The 20,126-nt window shown below is 38.6% G+C and overlaps 1 protein-coding gene across 2 annotated transcripts in view; it reads left to right on the top strand.

Moving 5' to 3' along the window:
• WWC2 (WW and C2 domain containing 2) overlaps positions 1 to 15,413 on the top strand; it is a 93,821-nt gene extending 78,408 nt beyond the window's left edge. For both annotated transcript variants that reach the window (XM_084204650.1, XM_084204651.1), the window contains 6 exons: positions 922 to 1,120; positions 3,087 to 3,251; positions 5,754 to 5,846; positions 6,946 to 7,188; positions 12,669 to 12,796; positions 14,770 to 15,413. In XM_084204650.1, the coding sequence (XP_084060776.1) occupies positions 922 to 1,120; positions 3,087 to 3,251; positions 5,754 to 5,846; positions 6,946 to 7,188; positions 12,669 to 12,796; positions 14,770 to 14,836 (895 nt within the window). In that variant the 3' untranslated portion in view covers positions 14,837 to 15,413. The remainder of the gene's footprint in view (positions 1 to 921; positions 1,121 to 3,086; positions 3,252 to 5,753; positions 5,847 to 6,945; positions 7,189 to 12,668; positions 12,797 to 14,769) is intronic.
• The last annotated feature ends 4,713 nt before the right edge of the window (positions 15,414 to 20,126 follow it).

Raw genomic sequence — 20,126 nt, 5'->3', positions numbered from 1 at the left:
GACAAACAAAAGGGCTGTACATTTGGAGATCATAGATTCATAGAATGGTATGGGTTGGAAGGGATCTTTAAAGATCATCCAGTCTAATACTGCTGCCATGGGCAGGGAGACCTTCCATTAGAACAGGTTGGTCAACACCCCATCCAATCTGGCCTTGAAAATTTCCAAGGACAGGACATCTATAGCTTCTCTGGACACCCTGTTCCAGTGCATCACCACCACTGGAATTGGAGTAAAGTCTTGTTCTCTTGTATGGTCAATTTATTCACATTCTTTTAGGTTTACAGTCTCTTGGCTGCTCTATGAACTCCTACGGCCAATGCTCCTCCATTCCATGTACATCTTCCTGTGAAACCACCTGGGTTGTCAAGCCACTGGGAGTGTAGAAAAATATCAAATATAATAGTTGCATTAACTGTAACAGGCAAGCAGTTAGATTTGAAAAGAGAACTGCTGTCTAAGTCAGTGTGGGTGGGCTTCCATTGATGATCTTGTTTTTGAAGAAAATGTAAGCTTTCCCAAGAAACAGATTTCTTGCTATTTGAGTTCTGTTATTGTGAAATTTCTTAGCTGCAGTGTAGAAGAAAATACATGCTTTATTGGGGGGAAGAGGGGAGTAGCTTTTTGTTTTATGAACTTATAACAAAAATTCTTCAACATTATCAACATTACATCTATCGAATATAGTGCAGTGCTGTCATAATGACCTTGAAGGTGAACTGTAGTAGTGCTGGGTTTTGCTGGAGGCAGCAATGAAAAGGGCCTTCACATGAACTTAGTGGGAGCATTTGGATGATAGTTGTTTTCCCTGTCGGGGAAATGCATGCCTTACACATTAGTCCAGGTCTGGGCTTTCTGGTAGCTTGCTCTGGTGAGCTTTTTCAGTTTCTTAATAAGCCTGGCCTACTTCTGTTCATACAGGCTAGAGATGCTCGCAGAGGCCTCTGATGAAATTGTGGATGAAGAGGAAGATGGCATTAAGCTGGAAGTAGAAGGTGACTGTAATGATGACATGGGGTTACTCATGGATGCACCAGAAACGAATGAAGACGAGGACAAGAACAGAGAGAACAGTGATGAGGCCCAGGAAAGCCAGCAAGCTGCTGTAATTCTAACACTGGTGAATATCCTAAAAATACCACATTCCTGCAATATCTTACTAGGTCTAAAATCTATTTCTGAGCAATTAATACAGAAGTCTGCTACATCCAGGCATTTACAATTTGATGTGACCTTTGCTGTAGCACTTGTAAGTACGTACATGTAACAAAATTGGTGTGGTCGCTTCTGAACTATGAAGAGGACATTGGACAGACATGCTAAGCAGGACTTCTAAGTCCAGGACAATTAACCAGGACTCTCTATCTTCACTTTTGTTGTTGCATATGAAAGACATTCAAAATACAAGAGTAGTTCAGTAGCTTCAGCTTGTACGTATTTAAAATATATCTGCACATCTGTTTCATTGTTTCCTTTTCTTTTTTTTTTTTTTGATTTGTCTGCTCAACAGGGAAAAACACATGATAAGGGCCAAGATCTTTAAGCCAATGCAGGGATTTCCTTATTTTGTCCTCCAATTTTTGGGTGTGAAATACAAGAACTGTCTTAGCAGAAAAAAGGACAAAAGATTAATGAACAGAAAATTCTAAAATGTGTATTAAAATTGTGTATACTTTTGAACAATTGAAGGCACTGTTGTACCCACACACTGCATAAAGCAAATTCTAATTCCATGTTCTTGATAACTGTTGTTTTTGAAATTCTATTCCACTTTCCTGAAAGCACTTTTAGTAAATATTTAGTAAACATATCCCTGATGTGGTAGAACACTCTCAGAAATAAAATTTTTAGAATCCTTCTGCATCTTAGTAAAAACACTGTTGCATGTTTTAAACCCACAAGTTCTATAAAATAACTGAAGTAAAGAGACGAAGAGTGACATCTCGTTCTTTCAACTTTGTGACAATACAAAAGTTTAACATCTCAGTGGACTTGCTGGAAACTGTAATTAACTTCCAGTTAATGTGGCAAGGTGCCAAATGAGCTAAGGCTGTGGTATTAAAAGGACTGACAGTCTGCTGGGTAGCAAGTAAATATAGATCAAAGCCCTAACTCGGCAAGGGGAGATGGCAAGGACGACATATGAAGGTTAGACACGCACACAAGTGTTTTGCTAGGCCTGGGCTGGGTGGACCCAGACAATGAGTGAAAGACAGCAGTCTCCACTGCAGAGCCAGACACAGCATAGATCTCTGTATGCCACATGCTCTCAGGGAGGCTGTTGTGCTATTTAGGTCACTGTATTTATCTCCTGCACTGTGAAAGCCATGAACCTCATTAAATTATACAAGTTGAAGAAAAAGCCCCATTGCTCATCAGTAACATTGGATGTTCCAGCTGCTGCAGAGCTTGGTCTAGCTCAGCAGCCAGGATGATTGCAGCATGGAAGTAAGCACAGATTTGGGGCCACTTGAGGCTCCCTCTGGCACGTGTGGGACAACTCTACTAGGCAGCAGGCCATGCTGAGGGACAGCAGCCAGCAGTGTCTTTTCCCTGGGTTCACAAGGCTGCTGCAGCTCTAGAGAGCAGCCCTGCTGCTGAGGCTTGGGGATGTATGGCAGTATGTCTGGAAGGACCTGGGGAGTGTAACTTTCCCAGGTGCCCACTTTCAGTGTGCACAGGCACCATCTCTGGCATGGCAGAACCTTGCTCTTCTGCAAATACCAAACAAAGTAAATATAAATGTGCAATAATCATAATGTCTGCAAATGGCAAAGCAAAACATTACTTGCACTGTGTTTGCACCAAACCATCTGCCAAGCAGCAAAGGCCTTTCTGCAAAAGCTTTGGCTTTACTGGCTACAAAGAGCACTTTCAAAGCCTCTCTCCACACTTAAGCCTCTCGGGAAGTTTGTATTTCTTTACTTAGAACAGCTTCTCTGTAAATGCACGGTGCTTTTTGCCGCTGGTCTTTTTGCATCCACCACAAGGTAATAAGAATGCTTGTGAAGTCTAAAGGCACAGAAAGTATATGGGGGCATGTATCTAGTTATAGTAAGTTTTACCCATTAAATTCCTGTTCATAGGTTGATAAAGAGACTAACACTGAGGATTTGGTTGACGAGAACACAGCAGTCCGACCCAAGGACAGAGCCAGCTGGAGCTGCAGACAGCGTCCCTTTGTCAGGAACAGCATGATAGTGCGCTCCCAAACCTTCTCTCCAGGCGAGCGGAACCAATACATCTGCAGGGTAAGAGCAAAGACACTTGGGATGAAGAGCTATTAACCAAAGAGTCATTTAACTTCTTGGGAATGAAGCATTAATGACACCGAGTCATGTACTGATTTTCCCTGCAAGAGGCAGAGCCTGTGCTTTCTCTAGAGTCCTTCCCTATCTGAGCTGATGTATAGTAGAATTGACTTTCAGCAGAATTGCATACTCTTGCAAAACACCTCTGCTAGGGCAAAAATGCATCCTATTGGAGAGAAATAACACAGATGCCTGTGCTGGTTGTCTGCAAAAAGTGTTTCCCTGCACATCAGCAACTCCAGCACTCTCGCAGCAAAACAATTTGTTACAACATGAAATAGAATTCACTGTAAAATGCCATTGCATTACCATATTTTAATAATGTAGCCATTTAAGGGTAACAGTGTGGAAAGAGCTCAGTCATCAATTTTAAATCTTGCTTTGTATCTCAACTGGTTTTAAACCTAGGCAGCCCAAATCCTGCTGTAATTGCATCTTTGAAAGATGTGCAAGCACTGCCTCGGGGCTGGGTTTTAAACATGGCTTTGGCAGCTAAGTTCTCCAGTCTCTCTAGATCTATGGTAGCATGGAGAAAGAAAAAATTATTTAAATTGTGAGTCTTGCTGCTGCTAAACTTACTATGAAAATCATGTGTTTAAAGATTTAAGTGTGGACTACCAGCTCTACAGATTTTAATCACAGATACCCTAGAAAAAGCAGTTTATTTTGGTCTTTAGTTTCTACAGGTTATTCATACAAGTATATATTTTTTTAAAAAAGTAATACTTATGCTTTAATTCCCCTGTTCAGTTAGAAGTATTTGCCTTAATCATTTGGGAACATTAATGTTCATTACTTATCTGTGACTCTCATTGGCCTAAAAAAAAAAGAAATCTTCAGTCAATACCTACACACTTAAATAACTATTCCATATACCCTCCAGAATGAAATATAGCAGATTGTTTTCTAACAATCTTTACACAATTTGGATACATTATTGGCTGAATTCAGAAGCTAGCCTTCATCTTAATTCCTGTGTTGGAATTTAATTCCTAAATGGAAATTAGTAGTATTGTCAAAAAAATATCACCTTAGCCTTCTGCCTATATAGATCTTCAACAGGAAGTGAAACTAGTAGTTTTAGTAGTTGAGTTAGTGTAAAATTCTGAGGCTTTTGTATCTGGAAAAGTACTTGGCTTTTGTAGCTTTGAACATTGCTACAGACCTGTTGCCAAGAGCCAGAATCAAAAAAAACTTACCTTGAATAAACCATTCTGTTTCTCATTGTGTATGCTATTGCCTGGAAGCAAAGTACCCTGCAAAAAGAACATGTTTGCAGATATATGTTTTGCAGTGCCAGAAACACTTGTCACCCCCGCTGGGGGCTCCAGAGTGGGCACTGTAGCTGCATCCAAGTTCACAAAGAGGGCAGAAGAGCTGGGATATCTCCAGTCCCAGTCTCCAGCTTGTACCACAGGCATATCCAGCCTTCCTTGCATTATAGTACTGTACAAGAGGAAGGCGCCTGTTGGATACACTCTGGTGAAGTGCCAGCTGCTCTCTAATCAGAAGAGATGGCCTGGCTTTAAGAGAGCACTTCTGATGTTACAAAAAACAGAGATCTTTGAGGCCTAATGGACATAACCAAAGTCCTGTGGTGCTTTGGAAAATGTCCCTTGAAAAGTCCCTAAAGAACATTAGTGACGATGGCCGCCTCTCTGTATCAAGGAGTGAGCTCCCAGTAATGGCTCATGGTGAAAAGACAGATTAGTCTCTCAAGAGGTGTACTGTGTATTGCAAGTGGTTGTATTTCTGACCCCCAGCTCCCAGTCAGCCCTGTGTAAGCGCACTTAGGGGCCTGCCTTTGCTTACTGAAATGTTAGCAGAATGATTCCTTCTCCTGTCCTTTCCTGAAGAACTGAAATACATATTCTGCACAGGGATGATTCTGACCACCTATTGATGCTGATGCACCTAACAGTCATTCTGAACTGATGTGTATGAAATAATGCTAAAGTTATGAAGAAGCTACTGTCAAGCTGCAGTACATAATTTTGAGAAGCAGGATGTGCTTCTGAAGGAAGCTGTAGGCACAACTTTGCTTGTTGCAATTAATAACAAATGCTTGTTGGACAGGTGCATGTCTACAATCATTTACCTTTCCTGTAGAAAATTTGTTAAAAGGCTGCCCCAGGTAAGCAAAATCCATAGTTTGTATCTGCAGCCAGGCAGTGATTTGTCAGTACTTAATAACCATAGTTACTTTCCTTATATTCCTTGAGTGTCTTACTATTCATTCAGTAAGATCAATGGTTGTCTTGGTATAGGATTATAATTTTAGAGTAGATGCTTATTTTAGTTGCAAACTTGTTAACTACACTAAGAATATGACCTACATGTATGTTAAAGGCTGAGGTTCCCTGACTGGTTCTACCAGTGCAGGTGTATTTGCATATGGAGGTGCTGGTGCTTTATGTCTGTTTGTTGTGTACATTTTGGCAGCTGAATCGCAGCGACAGCGACAGCTCCACGCTAGCCAAGAAGTCTCTCTTTGTGAGAAACGCCACAGAACGACGGAGCCTGAGAGTTAAACGGGTATGTGCTGTTACCTGGACATGGTTTAAAATGAACTATGGGGACACTGGGAATACCAAATGACACAAAGAATACGCTTTATTTCAAGTATTTCAGCAAAAGCAACACAAGTACCACAATTCTGTCCTGTAGTTTCATGTTGAAATATCAACATAGTGGTCTCAGTCCAACGTCAGCTCCCCTCCAACAAAGCCTGTGTTGTTTTAGTTGTGGCTGAACCCAGCAGCAAGACACTGATGCTCAGCATCATAGCATTTCTTGCTGAACTTCAGCTTATTGTTGAACTTGAGTTACTTTCAAAGGGATCTGTGTTAAAGAATGTGGCACACGGTGGCCTATGCTGCACAAAAGTCAACACCAGCAATATACACCTTGAGCAAATTTTGGTGAAGATTGCAAGGATTTACATGTCCTTTAAAGGGAATTGACTCTCCACCAAAGGTATTCAAATAGCAAAAGGATTGAAGGACAAGAGAGTAAGTTTCTCTTGCACGAAATTAATTCTTACATGAATTTAGAGAGTTACACTTTAATCTTAATTGTAACTAGAAAAATAGTCCTTTGGAAGCCTTGTTACCAGGAAGCAGAATATGTTTTGCATAAGAAAGAAAAGTCTGGGATACTGAATAGTCCGAGGTGGCTTCTCCTGCCTGACTTACTTATGTAAAAAGTCACTGTGAAAGGACAATAAATAATGTGAAATATGCTGAATAAATGCATGTTTACAGAGTTTGTAACATTATGTGTTTGGGTAGGCCTTGAAAAAGCAAATATTTACAAAAATAAATAATGTAGTTGACATCTGCGGGAAATTCTATGTAGTGTTGTGTCTCTCGGCAGTGTCATCCCGGCAGTGTCAGAATGGGTTTTTTGTTTTTGACCTTAAATATATCATTGGGCATTTGGTTAGAGCATTTATTTTTAGCTAGTGACTAAAGAAAAATTCCAGGATAGGTGAATTGTTTTACTTCAGAAAAAAAGACTGGTAAACCCCCCCACTCCCCAGAATATTTGAGCTGTTTCTGACTGCAGTATGTCAAACTCTCCACCAGCCTCTCTAGGTATTAATTTTTCCTGTCCTGTCTCCCAAACTACTCAGCCCATTTGCCAGCCCATAATGCGAAGAGCTGCGCAAGACTGCCCCGTGCGCACTTCCCTGGACTTGGAGCTGGACCTCCAGGTGTCACGCACGAGACAGAATCGTCTGAACGACGAGCTCCAGGCCTTGAGGGACCTTAAACAAAAGCTTGAGGAAATGAAAGGCAGAGGAGAGGCAGACCTTCCTCTGTGTGTGCTAGAGGATGAACGTTTCCAGAAACTCTTGAAACAAGCTGAAAAACAGGTATGAGCAGCATTCACATATGTGTGAGTAAGTATGCCCCTACCTTTGATATAAATTTGTTAAAGAATTTGCTCAATGATGTTAAAAGGTTTCTATAGAAGCTCACATTTGACTAATTACATCTCTGAATTACAGTAATCAATACTACAACGTTAAATGTAGAATTTAAGATAACATTTTCCTTGTGGCCCCTATATTTTGAAGTTAGAGTTATGGTTGGTATAGTAAAATAGCATTTACTTAAAACTTAATTTAGAATTCTCACATCCCAGCCATGCTTTTACAGACTTGCATGTACTTGCTGTCCCTCAGCATCAGTTGCTGTGCAGTCTGCACAGAACTTGCAGCCAAAAGATGCTTGTAACAGGTAGAAGGAGCAATTACCACTACTTAGAGTGGTAGGGGCGTGGGGAAAAGGCAGTGGCTTATTTCTTCATGCAGGACATACTTGTTGTAGTTTTGGCAAAGGAAAGCCAAATTCTGTTCTATATGTGATGGTCTCTTGAACAGTACAAGTATATATGCACTGCCATAAGGTAGGATGCCCCCACATGATTAAAAGACAAGAAGCAGGATAGAAGAATGAGATGCAACAGTGAGAAGTTGGAATATGGAAAATTCTAACAAGATACATTAATAAGTTAGATATTGTGGGGCTTTTATTATGTTTTTTTGGAGGTTGTTTGGTTTTTTAAATCATTATAGAGATCATCAACTGGAATAGGGCCCTGGAGAGGTTGTTGGAGGAGTTAAAAACCCAACCAAGTAAAATAAGTAAAAAAAACCGACACAACCTGCACAGTTGGAGGTATTCTAAATCTAACTGGTCAAGACCCTGCCTACTCAGCTCTGGCATCATCTACTGTGAGCAGAGGTTGGAGTAGACACCTTCTGGAGCCCCCTTCCCATCCAAGGCTGTCAATGTACATCACTTTTCAATGAGAGGAGGTTGTGAGTGACAGCCAGGAGAGATCTGCGCTCCTTAGCGCTTTATGGTTGATAGAGACTAGTGTTTTGATACACCAGGTCATTCAGAGTTGTAAAGTATTAACAAGGTGCAGAGGCCCTCCTCATGTGTAAGCAATAGTTATTTGTTTTGTTGTTTTGGTTTTTTTAAAGCTAAATGTCAGTAAATAGCCTTGTGTAGAAGAGGAAAGGATGATCCTAATATTTACATTTACAAAGCTGAGGTCTTTGTTAGGAAATGTTAGGAATGAGGTACTCCACATATGAGAGACAAAACATAAACAAAAACATCACAGGATCAGCAGATATCAAAAAGTAAATAAGACAGGAATTGCTAAGAAAAATACTTGGAACAAAACATATCATTGCCTTAAGGTCTAAATATTATTATGCCTGTACCATAAACATAGTTCATTTTTGGTTTCCCTTTTCAAAGTGGATGATAAAATTACAGAGAGTCAACAAGGATGGTCAAGAGAGGAAACAACTTCTGTGTAAGGAACAGCTAAGTAGCTACAACAGAAGTCCATACAACCATGAGTGAAGTGGAAGAGAGCAATTAATCATGGTCTTGTATTCGCCAAGAAGTAGAAAATTGAACAGATGGCAGGTTAAATGCAAGCAAACATAGCATGACATTCAGAAACTGTAAAAATGTTTTCAGTAAAACATTGAGTGCTGCAAGTTTGCTTAGGTTCAAAAAATTATTAATTTATGGATTGGCTAAACTCATAGTAGAAAAATGCATGTAATTGCACCACATATTTCAAGAAGTCCTTGACTGATACCTTAGGAAATAAAACTTGTCCTCAGCATGCTCTTCCAATTCTACATTTATGTCCTGTTGTGTCTTCAGGTCCCTCTTTTTGGCATCTAGTGTTGGTTATAGTTAGTGGAGTACTAAAATGACTATAAAACACTAGCAGAGTTTGAGGTGAGCATTGATGAGTGTTCTGAAAAACATTGGGCAAAATGGGGGAAGATAGTGCAGTGTTTAAACTTAGTGTAACTGTATTGGTTTTTACCATGTGAATTCATTGTATTAATTTGATCCAAGTCTTAACTCATAAAAATAGTAACTTATAGAAAAGAAGCATAGCTAAATGTATGTGGAATTTGATAGTTTATATCTAATACTGGATGCAGGACAGAAATTATATTTTCTGAGTGTTTAATTTGAAACTACTCCCATTCTAAAACTGTTCCCTCTAGAACAGAGTATGTCTCTGCAACATTTCATATTATGAATCCTTGGGATTTGTGCTTTATTTCAGCTGGCTCTTCCAAGGCAGGAGGTAGGTTTGTCACATTTTGTATGGCTGCTGTCAGTGATCAAGACTAGTTTACACACACTAGTGAACAACAAGGGTAATAATACACATTCCTAAAATATATGCGGGCAGTAGCACAGCATTTAAGTCCTCCATCCCAAGGTAAAAGTCAGAACAATGATCACAGTCACTCCACCTCTTTGAAGAGTGCTTACAAAGTTTCTAGAAATATTTCTACCCTTAAAATCACTGCAGCCTTCCCCTGTGGAGCAAAACAACTCTGAGAGTGCTGTACTGTGTTGTCAGTTTCCCCTTGGGTTAGCAAAACACAGCAGCCTAGAGAACATTGTCATAGATTATTTCTTAGATCCTGCAGGCATTATAATGGCACAGACTAATGCAGCAGCTGGAAACGCCAGAGAAATTGAGAGAGTCTCAAGTGAAAAATGAAACCGCAGAGGTGGGGGATGTTAAAAATCACTGTCTGCTTGCTAGCACGCAGTTAGTTACTCTGCTTGAAGCCAGATCCACAGACTCCATACCTTCCCTCTCAATCCTTCCACACCTCCCTAAGTGCAGCAAGTATGTAATGCCCACTAATACCTGCAGATCAGAAAAGAGGGAGAATTCTGTGCACTAGAAGCATTTTCTCTTGTTTAGATTGGATGTTTGTGAGAAATCATAGTGTTTCAAAGTCTGAGTCTTAAAGCCTCATACAATTAAGTTTTCAGACACCTAGTGTCCTCTAAAGTACTGCTGCTGTTTATATCCAAAAAAGATTCCTGTAAATATCTTCTTTATTTCTTTTTAGAACATCATTTATGTTGAGGGAATATGTAACTATGTCACTAATACCAATAAGTATGTCCTTGTCCCAGTGATTTGGTGTTTAGCAGAGTTGGTTTTTCTTTGGATTCAGTTTTTTCTATACAAAACCCACAGAAGAACAAGACAGGAAATAATATTTCAGCTCTAATTTTGATAGTGTTTCTTCTTTGTCATCTTAAACTAACTTAAGCTTAAGCTATGCCCAGATAGAGAGATTCCTATCTGACATTTACATTTGGTAGATAAGTGTCATGAATGAGTGTTTTTAGTTTGCTTAAAGAATCTGAGATCATACTGTTGCCAGGGTGGGGGGGGGTTACATCACAAAATGGGCCAGATTTTAGAACTTCTTGAATGTCTGGCTTTTGTATTAGTGTGATTTTCTGTATTTTATATAAAGCACTCAAAAACCCTAATGTAAATATAGTGGTCATATACATACCTTCTCATATATGTACATACCTTCTCATATGGATATTACTAGAGACATTGGGCTGAAATCCAGGTTTCTCATAGAGCTCCTTAAAAAATAAATGGATTCAAAAATGAAAAATGGATACATGGTAATAGAGAGTATGAAAACAAGTCATCTATGCTCTTAAACCTGAAATGCAGTAATCACAAGAATCTCATGTATAGTTAGGGAAAGGATAAATTAGAAAATTTTGAAATATTGTATGTTTAGTACTTTGATGGTAAATATTAATTAGGGGAGCTGATAAAACATACGACCAGTGATATATGTAAAATTAATTAAGACATTACGAGTTGTAGATTGCAAATTTATGTTCACTAACTAATAAAGAAAACAATACTTAGAGATTAATTTCATTTTAAAATCATAGCTATTTTGGAGTTAGGGACTGAAGAAGTTACCAGCAGTACAAGCTGACTGGATTTTGAGTGAGTTTTTTGAAAGGGTGGTTCTCTTTCATGTAAAACACTTTCATATAGAAACCAGAGTGCGTTTCAACAGACAGAGGGTACCACTATCCTGCTGTGAACAGCTTTCTTATAACTACCCAGTATGAAACTGATAGTATGGACTAGCTCTTTTGAATTAGTTGGTTTTGTTGTTTAGGAGTCTACTGGGTTGAATTCAGAACTGGGATGTGAACTTCTAAGTCACAAACTTGCTTTGGAGATTGCTGTTTCAGCCTTGCAAATGTATTTTAATTTGAGGTAATGAACAGCATTTTCAAGTCTCCAAAGAATCAAAAATTAAAGTCTCTACAACTTTAGTGTTGTTTAAGAATGTGAACTGCTTCTATTGAATTTTGATGGCTGACAAAATTAAAAATACAATAAATAACATTTGTCTGCCAGCCTCTACAGTCTAGAAAAGCACTCTCCACACCATGCACCCAACATCTGATGTGGGCAACAATGTATTTGTTACAGAACTCACCTGTGCATGAACGAGGGTCATTTATCTAAGAATTTCAGGTGACTGCCCAACTAAAAAGAGTTACTGTTCAAATTATTGGCTATTCAGAAACCCTTGATAAAGTTTTTAAAGCCAAAGTACAGCTATTAATAGCAGTCTTGTTACTGAAATGGTGGATGGCATAGCTGTAGCTGTCCTGTTGATGCTTAGTAAAGACATAAGTAATAGAGCTGGCAATACTGAGGTACAGAAATCCAGTTACTTACTGTGGGGTATGTAGCTGCTCAGTAGTGCTCACAAAAGACCTTTGATCTCTTGTTACCACTGGTGTTCTGTTCACTTGCCTTGGCTTTTATGCTTCTACAATGCAAATGAAAGAAGTGAGTCTTGTGCAAAATAGGTACTATGTCATGAATAAAGTCACAGAAAGTTCATGTTCCTTTCCAACATGGTCAACAAAACCTGAAAATGTATTGTGAGAGCACGCCTTCCCTATTTTTTCTCTCAGTCACTTTAGAGTAGGTATAGGCAACTTTCCTGAGAGCTTTTGTCAGGAAATAAAAGTATTTTTTATGGGAAGAGAATCAGTGACTTGCAGTTCTAAAAAGATGCTTGGATAGACAACATGTGTTCCTACAACGTTAGGTATTGTCTAACTACAGCTCTAATACCAGAATTTACAAAAGCTCTAATATCTAGCTCTAATATCAGAATTTACAAAAGCTACTAGCCACCTCTGATGGCAGGGAATTTGCTCTATTTATTTTTTTAGGAAAAGCCCCATTAGTTTATTTCACAGTCATGGCTTAGGCTTGTGATGTCAGTCTTTTATCTTGCTGACCTTTCATATAGAGATTATCATAGATTCATTTAGGCTGGAAAAGACCTTTAATATCATTGGGCCCAACAGTAAACCTGACACTGCCAAGTGTTTTGCTTGACACAGAAGCATCTCTCACTTCTTTGAAATGAGTAGTTGTTCATTATCAGCAAAATGCAGTTGTTTTTTTTTGGTTTTTTTTATACAGGCTGAACAGTCAAAAGAAGAGCAGAAACAAGGTTTAAGTGCTGAGAAATTGATGAGGAAGGCTTCTAAGGATGTGTGCCGGCTACGGGAGCAGAGCCAGAAAGTGCCACTGCAGGTGCAGTCATTCAGGTATGGCCTGTTCTGCTTTTCATGCTCTTTTCAATGTAGTGAAGTAACATGAACTGTTTCTAGGTATAATCAGACATGCTCTGTAGTATTAGTAAAAAATCCACATGGCTTTCACTTGCCAGAAACATCACAGATATCTAACATGGTTCTAAGTTGGAGTTTCAGAGGGCCAGGCCTCGGTGACCTGGTCACATGGCAGTTCAGAGGTGGTGAGGAAGCTGAGTGTCACACCCTGTGTGACATCTGCTCTAGGCAGGCACGTGTGTCACTCTTGCTGTAGCTCACCTCACCCACAGCAGGTTGACTGTGGGCTTTAAGTCATGGGAGCTCTTCCATTGATGGCAAGGACCTGAAACAAATGGCTACTCAAGGAGAAGTAGGACAGGACACAGCTCATCAGGAAACTCATTAACCACCACTTGTGCCTACAAGACTTAGTATTTAAGAAAGATCTTGAATCCTTCCTCTGTTTTGTTTCCCTTCTCTTTTTGGTTGTGAAGCAACCAAATACTTGAAGCAATTAATGAAGTGTTCTTGCTTAGCATAAGACAGAATAAACACTATCTTAAACCTTAATCCTCACTGGTCTAAATTCCTAAAAGACTGGCCAGTAAGTGGCAGGGCTTGCAGCCTGGAGGCCACACTTAAATATAAAAAGAAATATGCATCTATTGATTAAAAAACACAGGGCTTGCTCTTGCACATAGAAACAGTATTGCAAGTCAATTTGGTTTGTTTTGTCAGTTACTACACATTTTTCAGGCTTGAATTTTGGATTCCTTTATAGGAAATTTAAGTCAGCTGCTGAGACTTTTTTCTCTTTTTTTAACCTTCTTTTGTGAGCAGTTAGAGAAATCTATAAGCAAGTAGGGGCCTGTGATGCAGCATGTATTGCAAACCATAGCTGTAAGTGATGCAGGATCAAAGCAACAGAGAAAGAAAAGGGGTTCCTCAGCTACGATGTGTTGCAGCTGAGTTATTTATCTTCAGCTTGAAATTCAGAGCATCCTGAAGATTTCACTTTTTGTGCATGTCTTGAGAAAGGGTTTTGGTCAGTGCTGGTCATTTAAGAGTCATCACAGACAGACTGCAGCTTAAATCTAGAGGAATGTGTAATAGTGCCTAAAACCCCATTCCCCTGCAAGAAGGGTATCAAAAGGCTCTATTTTCCTTTATTTTCTAGTCACCACACAACTAGGAAGAGAAAGACAGTTTAGGTTGATGTTGCTCTGAGCTACTGTTTTTCATGGAAACTCAAGCTTCTGCAGTGGAAAACATGGTTTAGTCTTCTAGATGAATACTTACCTCTGGAGGCTGAATTGTGCATGCCCTGCTAGTTGGACTTGTTACAGTGCTGTGGCCTCAGACTAATCACAGAGAGACATTTTTAAAGCTCTCAAGAAGAATGACTCTTCTGAGCTTTAATTTTTAAGCCCCCAATACTTCTCTTCCGCTTTCTTGCCTGCTGCTAGGCAACCCTGCGTAAACTTGTTATGCTTCAGTAATGTCTCGGTTCATAGGTGACAGAAAAGGTAACAGCACAGCAAAGGGGAAGCAACTGGAGAATGGGCTGACAATTCTGCTTCTCTGAGTCTTGCTCAGACACAACTATTCCCCGCTTGGCCTTTTCCCATGTCAGGATAAAATGATTTATTTTGCCTTCTCATCCCCCTACTGAAAATATCATCATTGGAAATTCAGTGACTGGAACAATATTTCAGTCATATCATTGCAGTTATTAATGAAATACTGGTATTTTTTCTCTTTCAAAACTGGAACTGCTTTTTACATAAATCTGCGTAAGAATGTAATTGTGTCAGAATGCTACCTTTGTTGTAAATAAATTTTCTGTGTATTTTCCAAACCTGTGTTTTAAAGAACTATGCTCTTACATTAGCAACTCTACAGCATATAACATTGAAGTCATGCCACAAATGGTTAAAAAAATCCCTTGTTTTCTTTTCTAATTTCAGGGAGAAGATAGCATACTTCACAAGAGCAAAGATCAGTATACCAGCCCTTCCAGCTGATGATGTATAATTATGCATTTTCATTGAAGTGTTTTTTCCACTTGTCCATCTCTTTTCAGATGAGCTTTGTAGTTCCAGTGATGTGCTTTCAAAGATCTTCTATTTTACATTCACTGTTGATATGTTTATTTGTAAAATATAGTGAAATGAATTGTTGTAAGCTTAAAAAATGGCAAAAAACCCCAACAAACAGAAAACCAAAGTAGATTAATTTTGGTATGCTGATGCTGATTTTGTACAGTTTGTGTGTATCGCATCTGTGTTTTTTATTTTGTAAAGATGGAACAAAGGAACAAAGGCAGTACTAAGCATGTATCCTGTTGAACTGCACTGTGTTGAGAAAAATTATGTTCAACAGACAATTGTTTATCTTTTCACTATTTTCATGTGAGCAGACTGTGAAAATGGCTGTTCTGCCATGCAATACTTTTGTACAAGAGTGTAACTTTTATAGTTTAAAGTTAACCACAAGCGTAAGCTCCTTTCCAAAACAATCCAGGCTGCCTCACAACAGCTGCTGATTAGATTCATTATCCACGGTGTAATTTTGTTTCTGAAAATAAATTTCTTCTGGTTTTGTTTTTTAATACTTTGTAGGAAGATACAGAGTTCAGAGTTTAGTTTTGTGAATGTACAGTACTTTAACCTGCACTAAAAGGTTTCTTGTATCTGCGGGAGAGTGAGAAAGGCAAGGCAGACAAGTAACCCTAAAAACTTAACTTTGAGACTACCAAAAGGGGCAGCTGCTTTCTGAACAGGATGAATCAAATTCATAATTCCACCATGGAAATTGCAATAGTTATACCCACTGTGCATTTAAAACAGAGAGTTTTTCTCTGTTAATTGTTTGTCCTAGAGGGCTGTCTGATTGCCAGCTAGGAATAATGAAGGAGTGTGCTAGGTTTGCAGATCTGAAGATGCATCATGAAAGTATTTATACCAGAAAAAAAATCTCTCACATGCTAACTCAGAGAACAGAAGTCCTGTTGGTAAGGTAGACCATTTTCTGAAAAAGCTCCTTACTAAAAGTCTGCACAAATTTTGGTACAATAAATAACAAGTTTTAAAATATATAATTGACCCTGTATGCAGTTGGGGATGCACATGTTTAATGAATAGATGTGAACGGCTTGTTTCAAATGTCTTACATGCTTCTTCCTAGCAGGCTGCTTCATCAGAAGGCAACTTGGATGCCTTCTGTTAGAAGTTCAGAACATTGGATGTAGATGTTCAAGCAGTCCTATCTTGGTAAAGCAGTTGGGGTCATCTTCTGTGGATACTGTGTAAGTTGGTGGATATTGCAGAGAACAGAAATTTTTCATTTTCTACTTAGTATGTTGCACTCAGATGTATTTCATTCACTGGCTACAGTTTTCTTCCCCAAGCAACAAGCCACATTGCATGAACTTCATCTTTCAGAAATATTATAATTGCTTGCTGAGCAAATGGAAAAAATATAACCACAACATGGTAGCAGCTGTCTTAGATTCAAAATGACAATGCTGTAATGACAGGTCTGTGTAACACCCAAGGGATTTCTTATGCACAAATACATCAGTTTACTGAAATATAAAGCCAAACATGCTATTTTGAGCAAGATGGCTGATTGAACATCCTTTATGAATGCCCCATTTGTTTTTTGTTTCTTTGGTTTGAGATAACATTCATGTTTGAAAGGTCAATTTAAAAAAAAAATCTGGAATTATTTAACATAGAGGTGAAATGAAGGTTGACAGTTTCAGCTTCTCAATTTGATTATATAAGGTGTTTGTAGAATGATGTTTAGAGGTCTACTTTATGATTTTTCTTTTATTTATTTACAGTCTTATTTATGTTCTGTTTAATATAGTTCAGTTCTGGCTATAAAAGTATTTGTCATTAAGGATGCTATTGTGAAAAAATACTTAGAGGTGTCTAAATTCTTGCCCAGTTAGCTGGTTTTCCTCAAATGTTGAATAATTTTCCAAATAAAAAGTATTATTGTCTGATTTGTAAGCATAAGGTGTAGTCAAAACTTAAGTATTGCTGGCTTCAGCTTACAAAACTCCTTTAAAAATGAGAGACAATATTCATGCTTTTCATTTTCCAGGTTTGTAAAGTTGAACATTTTTATAGGCAACTTCTAACAATTCTGGGTTTGGAGTTTGGGGGTTTTTTACTAATTCAGTACGTCACACTTGAAACACTCAATAGAATAAGCTAAAATATTACATACAAATAAAGTCCCATCAGTGTAAAGTGATAAATACTACTCTTGAAGTGAAATTTACCCTGCACAGCAGGGTATAAGGAATGTGATTAGTTCTATTTCCAGGTACCAATGTCAGTGCAGTTGAATATATCAAAAAGTAAATATTACTGGTACAAGAATATTTAGCCAAATGAGCAAAGTTTAGCAGAAATTGTAAAAGAACACAAATAATTTTATTTTTCTTTTTACTATTGCTATGTTTATACTGTATTAAATATCAAATGCTCAGGACTGAACTAAATATTTAATCAGGTTATATTCTGAATGTGTTTCTGTTCTAATTTTGTCTGTAAGAGTATGCAAGTACATTACATAGATTAACTTGTCTCTGCACTTTTCATGTGTTTCAGTGATTGGAAAATACATTTTTTAACAAAGCTCTTTTCCAGACCAGTGTTTTATTTAATTCTTTTATTGCTCTTCTATCTCTCTATATGGTCTTTGCAGAAACAGATGGCTGCTGCAGCTTTGTCATTGTAAAATCATGGCAATTTATAGAAAGTTCACATGAATCACTGACAGATGTAAGCATAAATTATATGGAAACTAATTCATATACTTGAAGTTAGTTCTTTACATTTATGAAGTAAAAATTGCACCTGCAATGAACATGGTTGAGTCTCCTGCAGACAACAGCTCATTATTGCCCAGAAATACTGGCTTTCCTTAGAGAGAGAGATTGGGCAGGGATGGAGGTGGTCATATTCTCTCTCTCTCACAATGGAGAATCTTGCATTACATTACATAATGTCTGAGAACATTTAGTTTACTGTAAATTATACAGGCCCAGCAAATTTCATTTAAGGCTGAACTGCATTAGGTTTTTGTAGTGCATGGTGAATGGTGATGATACAAACTCTTTCAGACTTCAATGAATATTCTTTTGTAAAAAATACATAAAGCAGCCCCAGTAGGAGTTCTACCATTTAAAATATGGTCAAGCCTCCATGCAGGCCTAGAGATTAAATTTTTATACTCACTTCCCCAAGTCATACCAGAAAAATAGAATATGCAATTTATCAGACTTGGGAGAAATACAGTGGTGGCTTAAATTGCCATAGCTCATCAATTCATGTAATTAAAAGTGGAAGTAAGTAGTGATTGAAGGAACTACTCGGTAAGAAAGAATCCCACCCCCACCCTTGTAAACAGTAACCTGTCTGTTCAGCAAGTCTCTGTCTCTTACTGTAATGCAAGCAAGATGTTAGAAAACCTACCCTGCCCTTTTTTAAGTCTTCCATTTCCAAATGCTGATGGGCATCTTCTATATCTGCCATTGGATACTGCTCTTGTAAGTGATGGTCAGGTGATAAACAGATTGTGGGAGAGGAGTAGGGATCCCCCTAGAATTAGAATAAATCCACAAACTGAGCACTGAACAGTGCATCCCCTATTTCCTATCTGGGCAGAATCTCTGGGATGCTGCCATTCCAAATCTCCTGGATTACAATGTAAGCAAGGGACATGGTCTCCAGACATCACCTGGAGTACTCTTCCAAGCAGTAGCAGCTTTTTTTATCTTCTGCACTGTATCCTCCATCTTTAGACAGGCCAACCAGGACTGGAGATCACAAGGCTCAGAAGTCCTAGTCCATTTTATGTAGCTATAAAAATCATGGATATCTTGAATTCTAGTAAAGAATAAAAATCTTTACACTGTGTTACTACATCATTTGTCCGAGTCCCATGCTCCAAAGCTCTGGTGCATTTATGTCTAAGTTGAGGTTTTTCCAGCCTGGTAAGTAGTTACAGGTATGAGTTAAAATCCTTCCTAGCACAGACAACAGAAATCCAGCTAACAGTAGCCTGTGCCTGCTTGCCAAGTTCATTTTTGGCAATCACAGAGGCCCAAAACCATTGGCTTTTGCAGGCAGTGTTCAGCTCAGTTCTTTGTCATACTCTGTCATAAATAAGCACAAGTTAAAACAATGCTCAATGAAGTATGAAGTTCTTCTCCCCTCCCTCCTGCTTTGTGTTGCCTGGTTCCATGTGCAGTGTTTGGGGGACTGCGATATGGTGTGGTAAAGCAGTAGCTGAATGGTGTGGCCACAGCTGGGCTCACTTTTCATTAGTTTTTTGTTTGGTTTTTTTAAAAGAAAATCATATACTTGGTTTTCCATCAATCAGCTGAAGCATTACAGCAGTTTTGCTGATTTTGGCATCTCACACTTTGGTTTTAAGTTATAATATCACATTGATGCACTTCCACTTCTAAGTGGAAATTATACTGTCTGCTTTGTGGCCAATTAAATGTCATATGTTTAATTGTCAAATATACAGCAATGTGTTCCAAACACGAGTGAATGGAACTTAAGGAACCTTGGATAGGATGCATAATGACTCAAGACCTGTGTCAGAGGAAGATAGCTACAATGGTTTTTAATGCAGCATTTCTCAGCCTATTTTTGGTGCATAAAGTATGCAGGTGCCAGAAACACTTAGAATAACTTGTATGGGCAGTTTAATGTGGCAGACTGGAAAAACACAGCTTGTTGGATCTAAGCACTCACACCATCACACCCCAAGCACAAAAAGACAGTTGCAAAGCTTGCTACAATTTCAGAAACCTACTATTCCCAAATACAGAGAAAAACCATTTGACACAATGCAGGTATTCAGACTGTTTAGGATCTCTAAGTTTCTATGTCACTGCATCAGTCGAGTGGAAAACTGCAACAGGGAGTAAAACTTTGGGGCTTTTTTCACTGGTTACATAAAAAAGGAAGCACATTTTGGTTAAAATCCAAGCTGTAAGAGAACATGCATATTCATTTTCAGGATTTTACACTGCAGTGAAGAAAGCAAAAGCACCTTTTCTGTGCAGTCTGTGAACACCTCAGCATTTTGCTGTGAAACAGTTTTAAGCAGCTCCACAAGTGAGAAAACACACCACCTTCCAATACCAGTTTATGGAGAAAACAGATATAAATTCAGGAAATCAGCTGGATAACAAAGAGTCCTTTGAATTACTACCGGAACAAGTTTCTGGCTTGCACTAGGGTTTGGAAAAGATAGGGCAGTGTTGCTGTACTGCTTAAAACCTCCCATT

Source organism: Fringilla coelebs, assembly GCF_963513975.1.
Source record: "Fringilla coelebs genome assembly, chromosome: 4".
Classification (NCBI taxonomy): domain Eukaryota; kingdom Metazoa; phylum Chordata; class Aves; order Passeriformes; family Fringillidae; genus Fringilla; species Fringilla coelebs.
The sequence above is the reverse complement of the archived record's forward strand: the minus strand, read 5'-3'. Positions and strand labels throughout refer to the sequence as shown.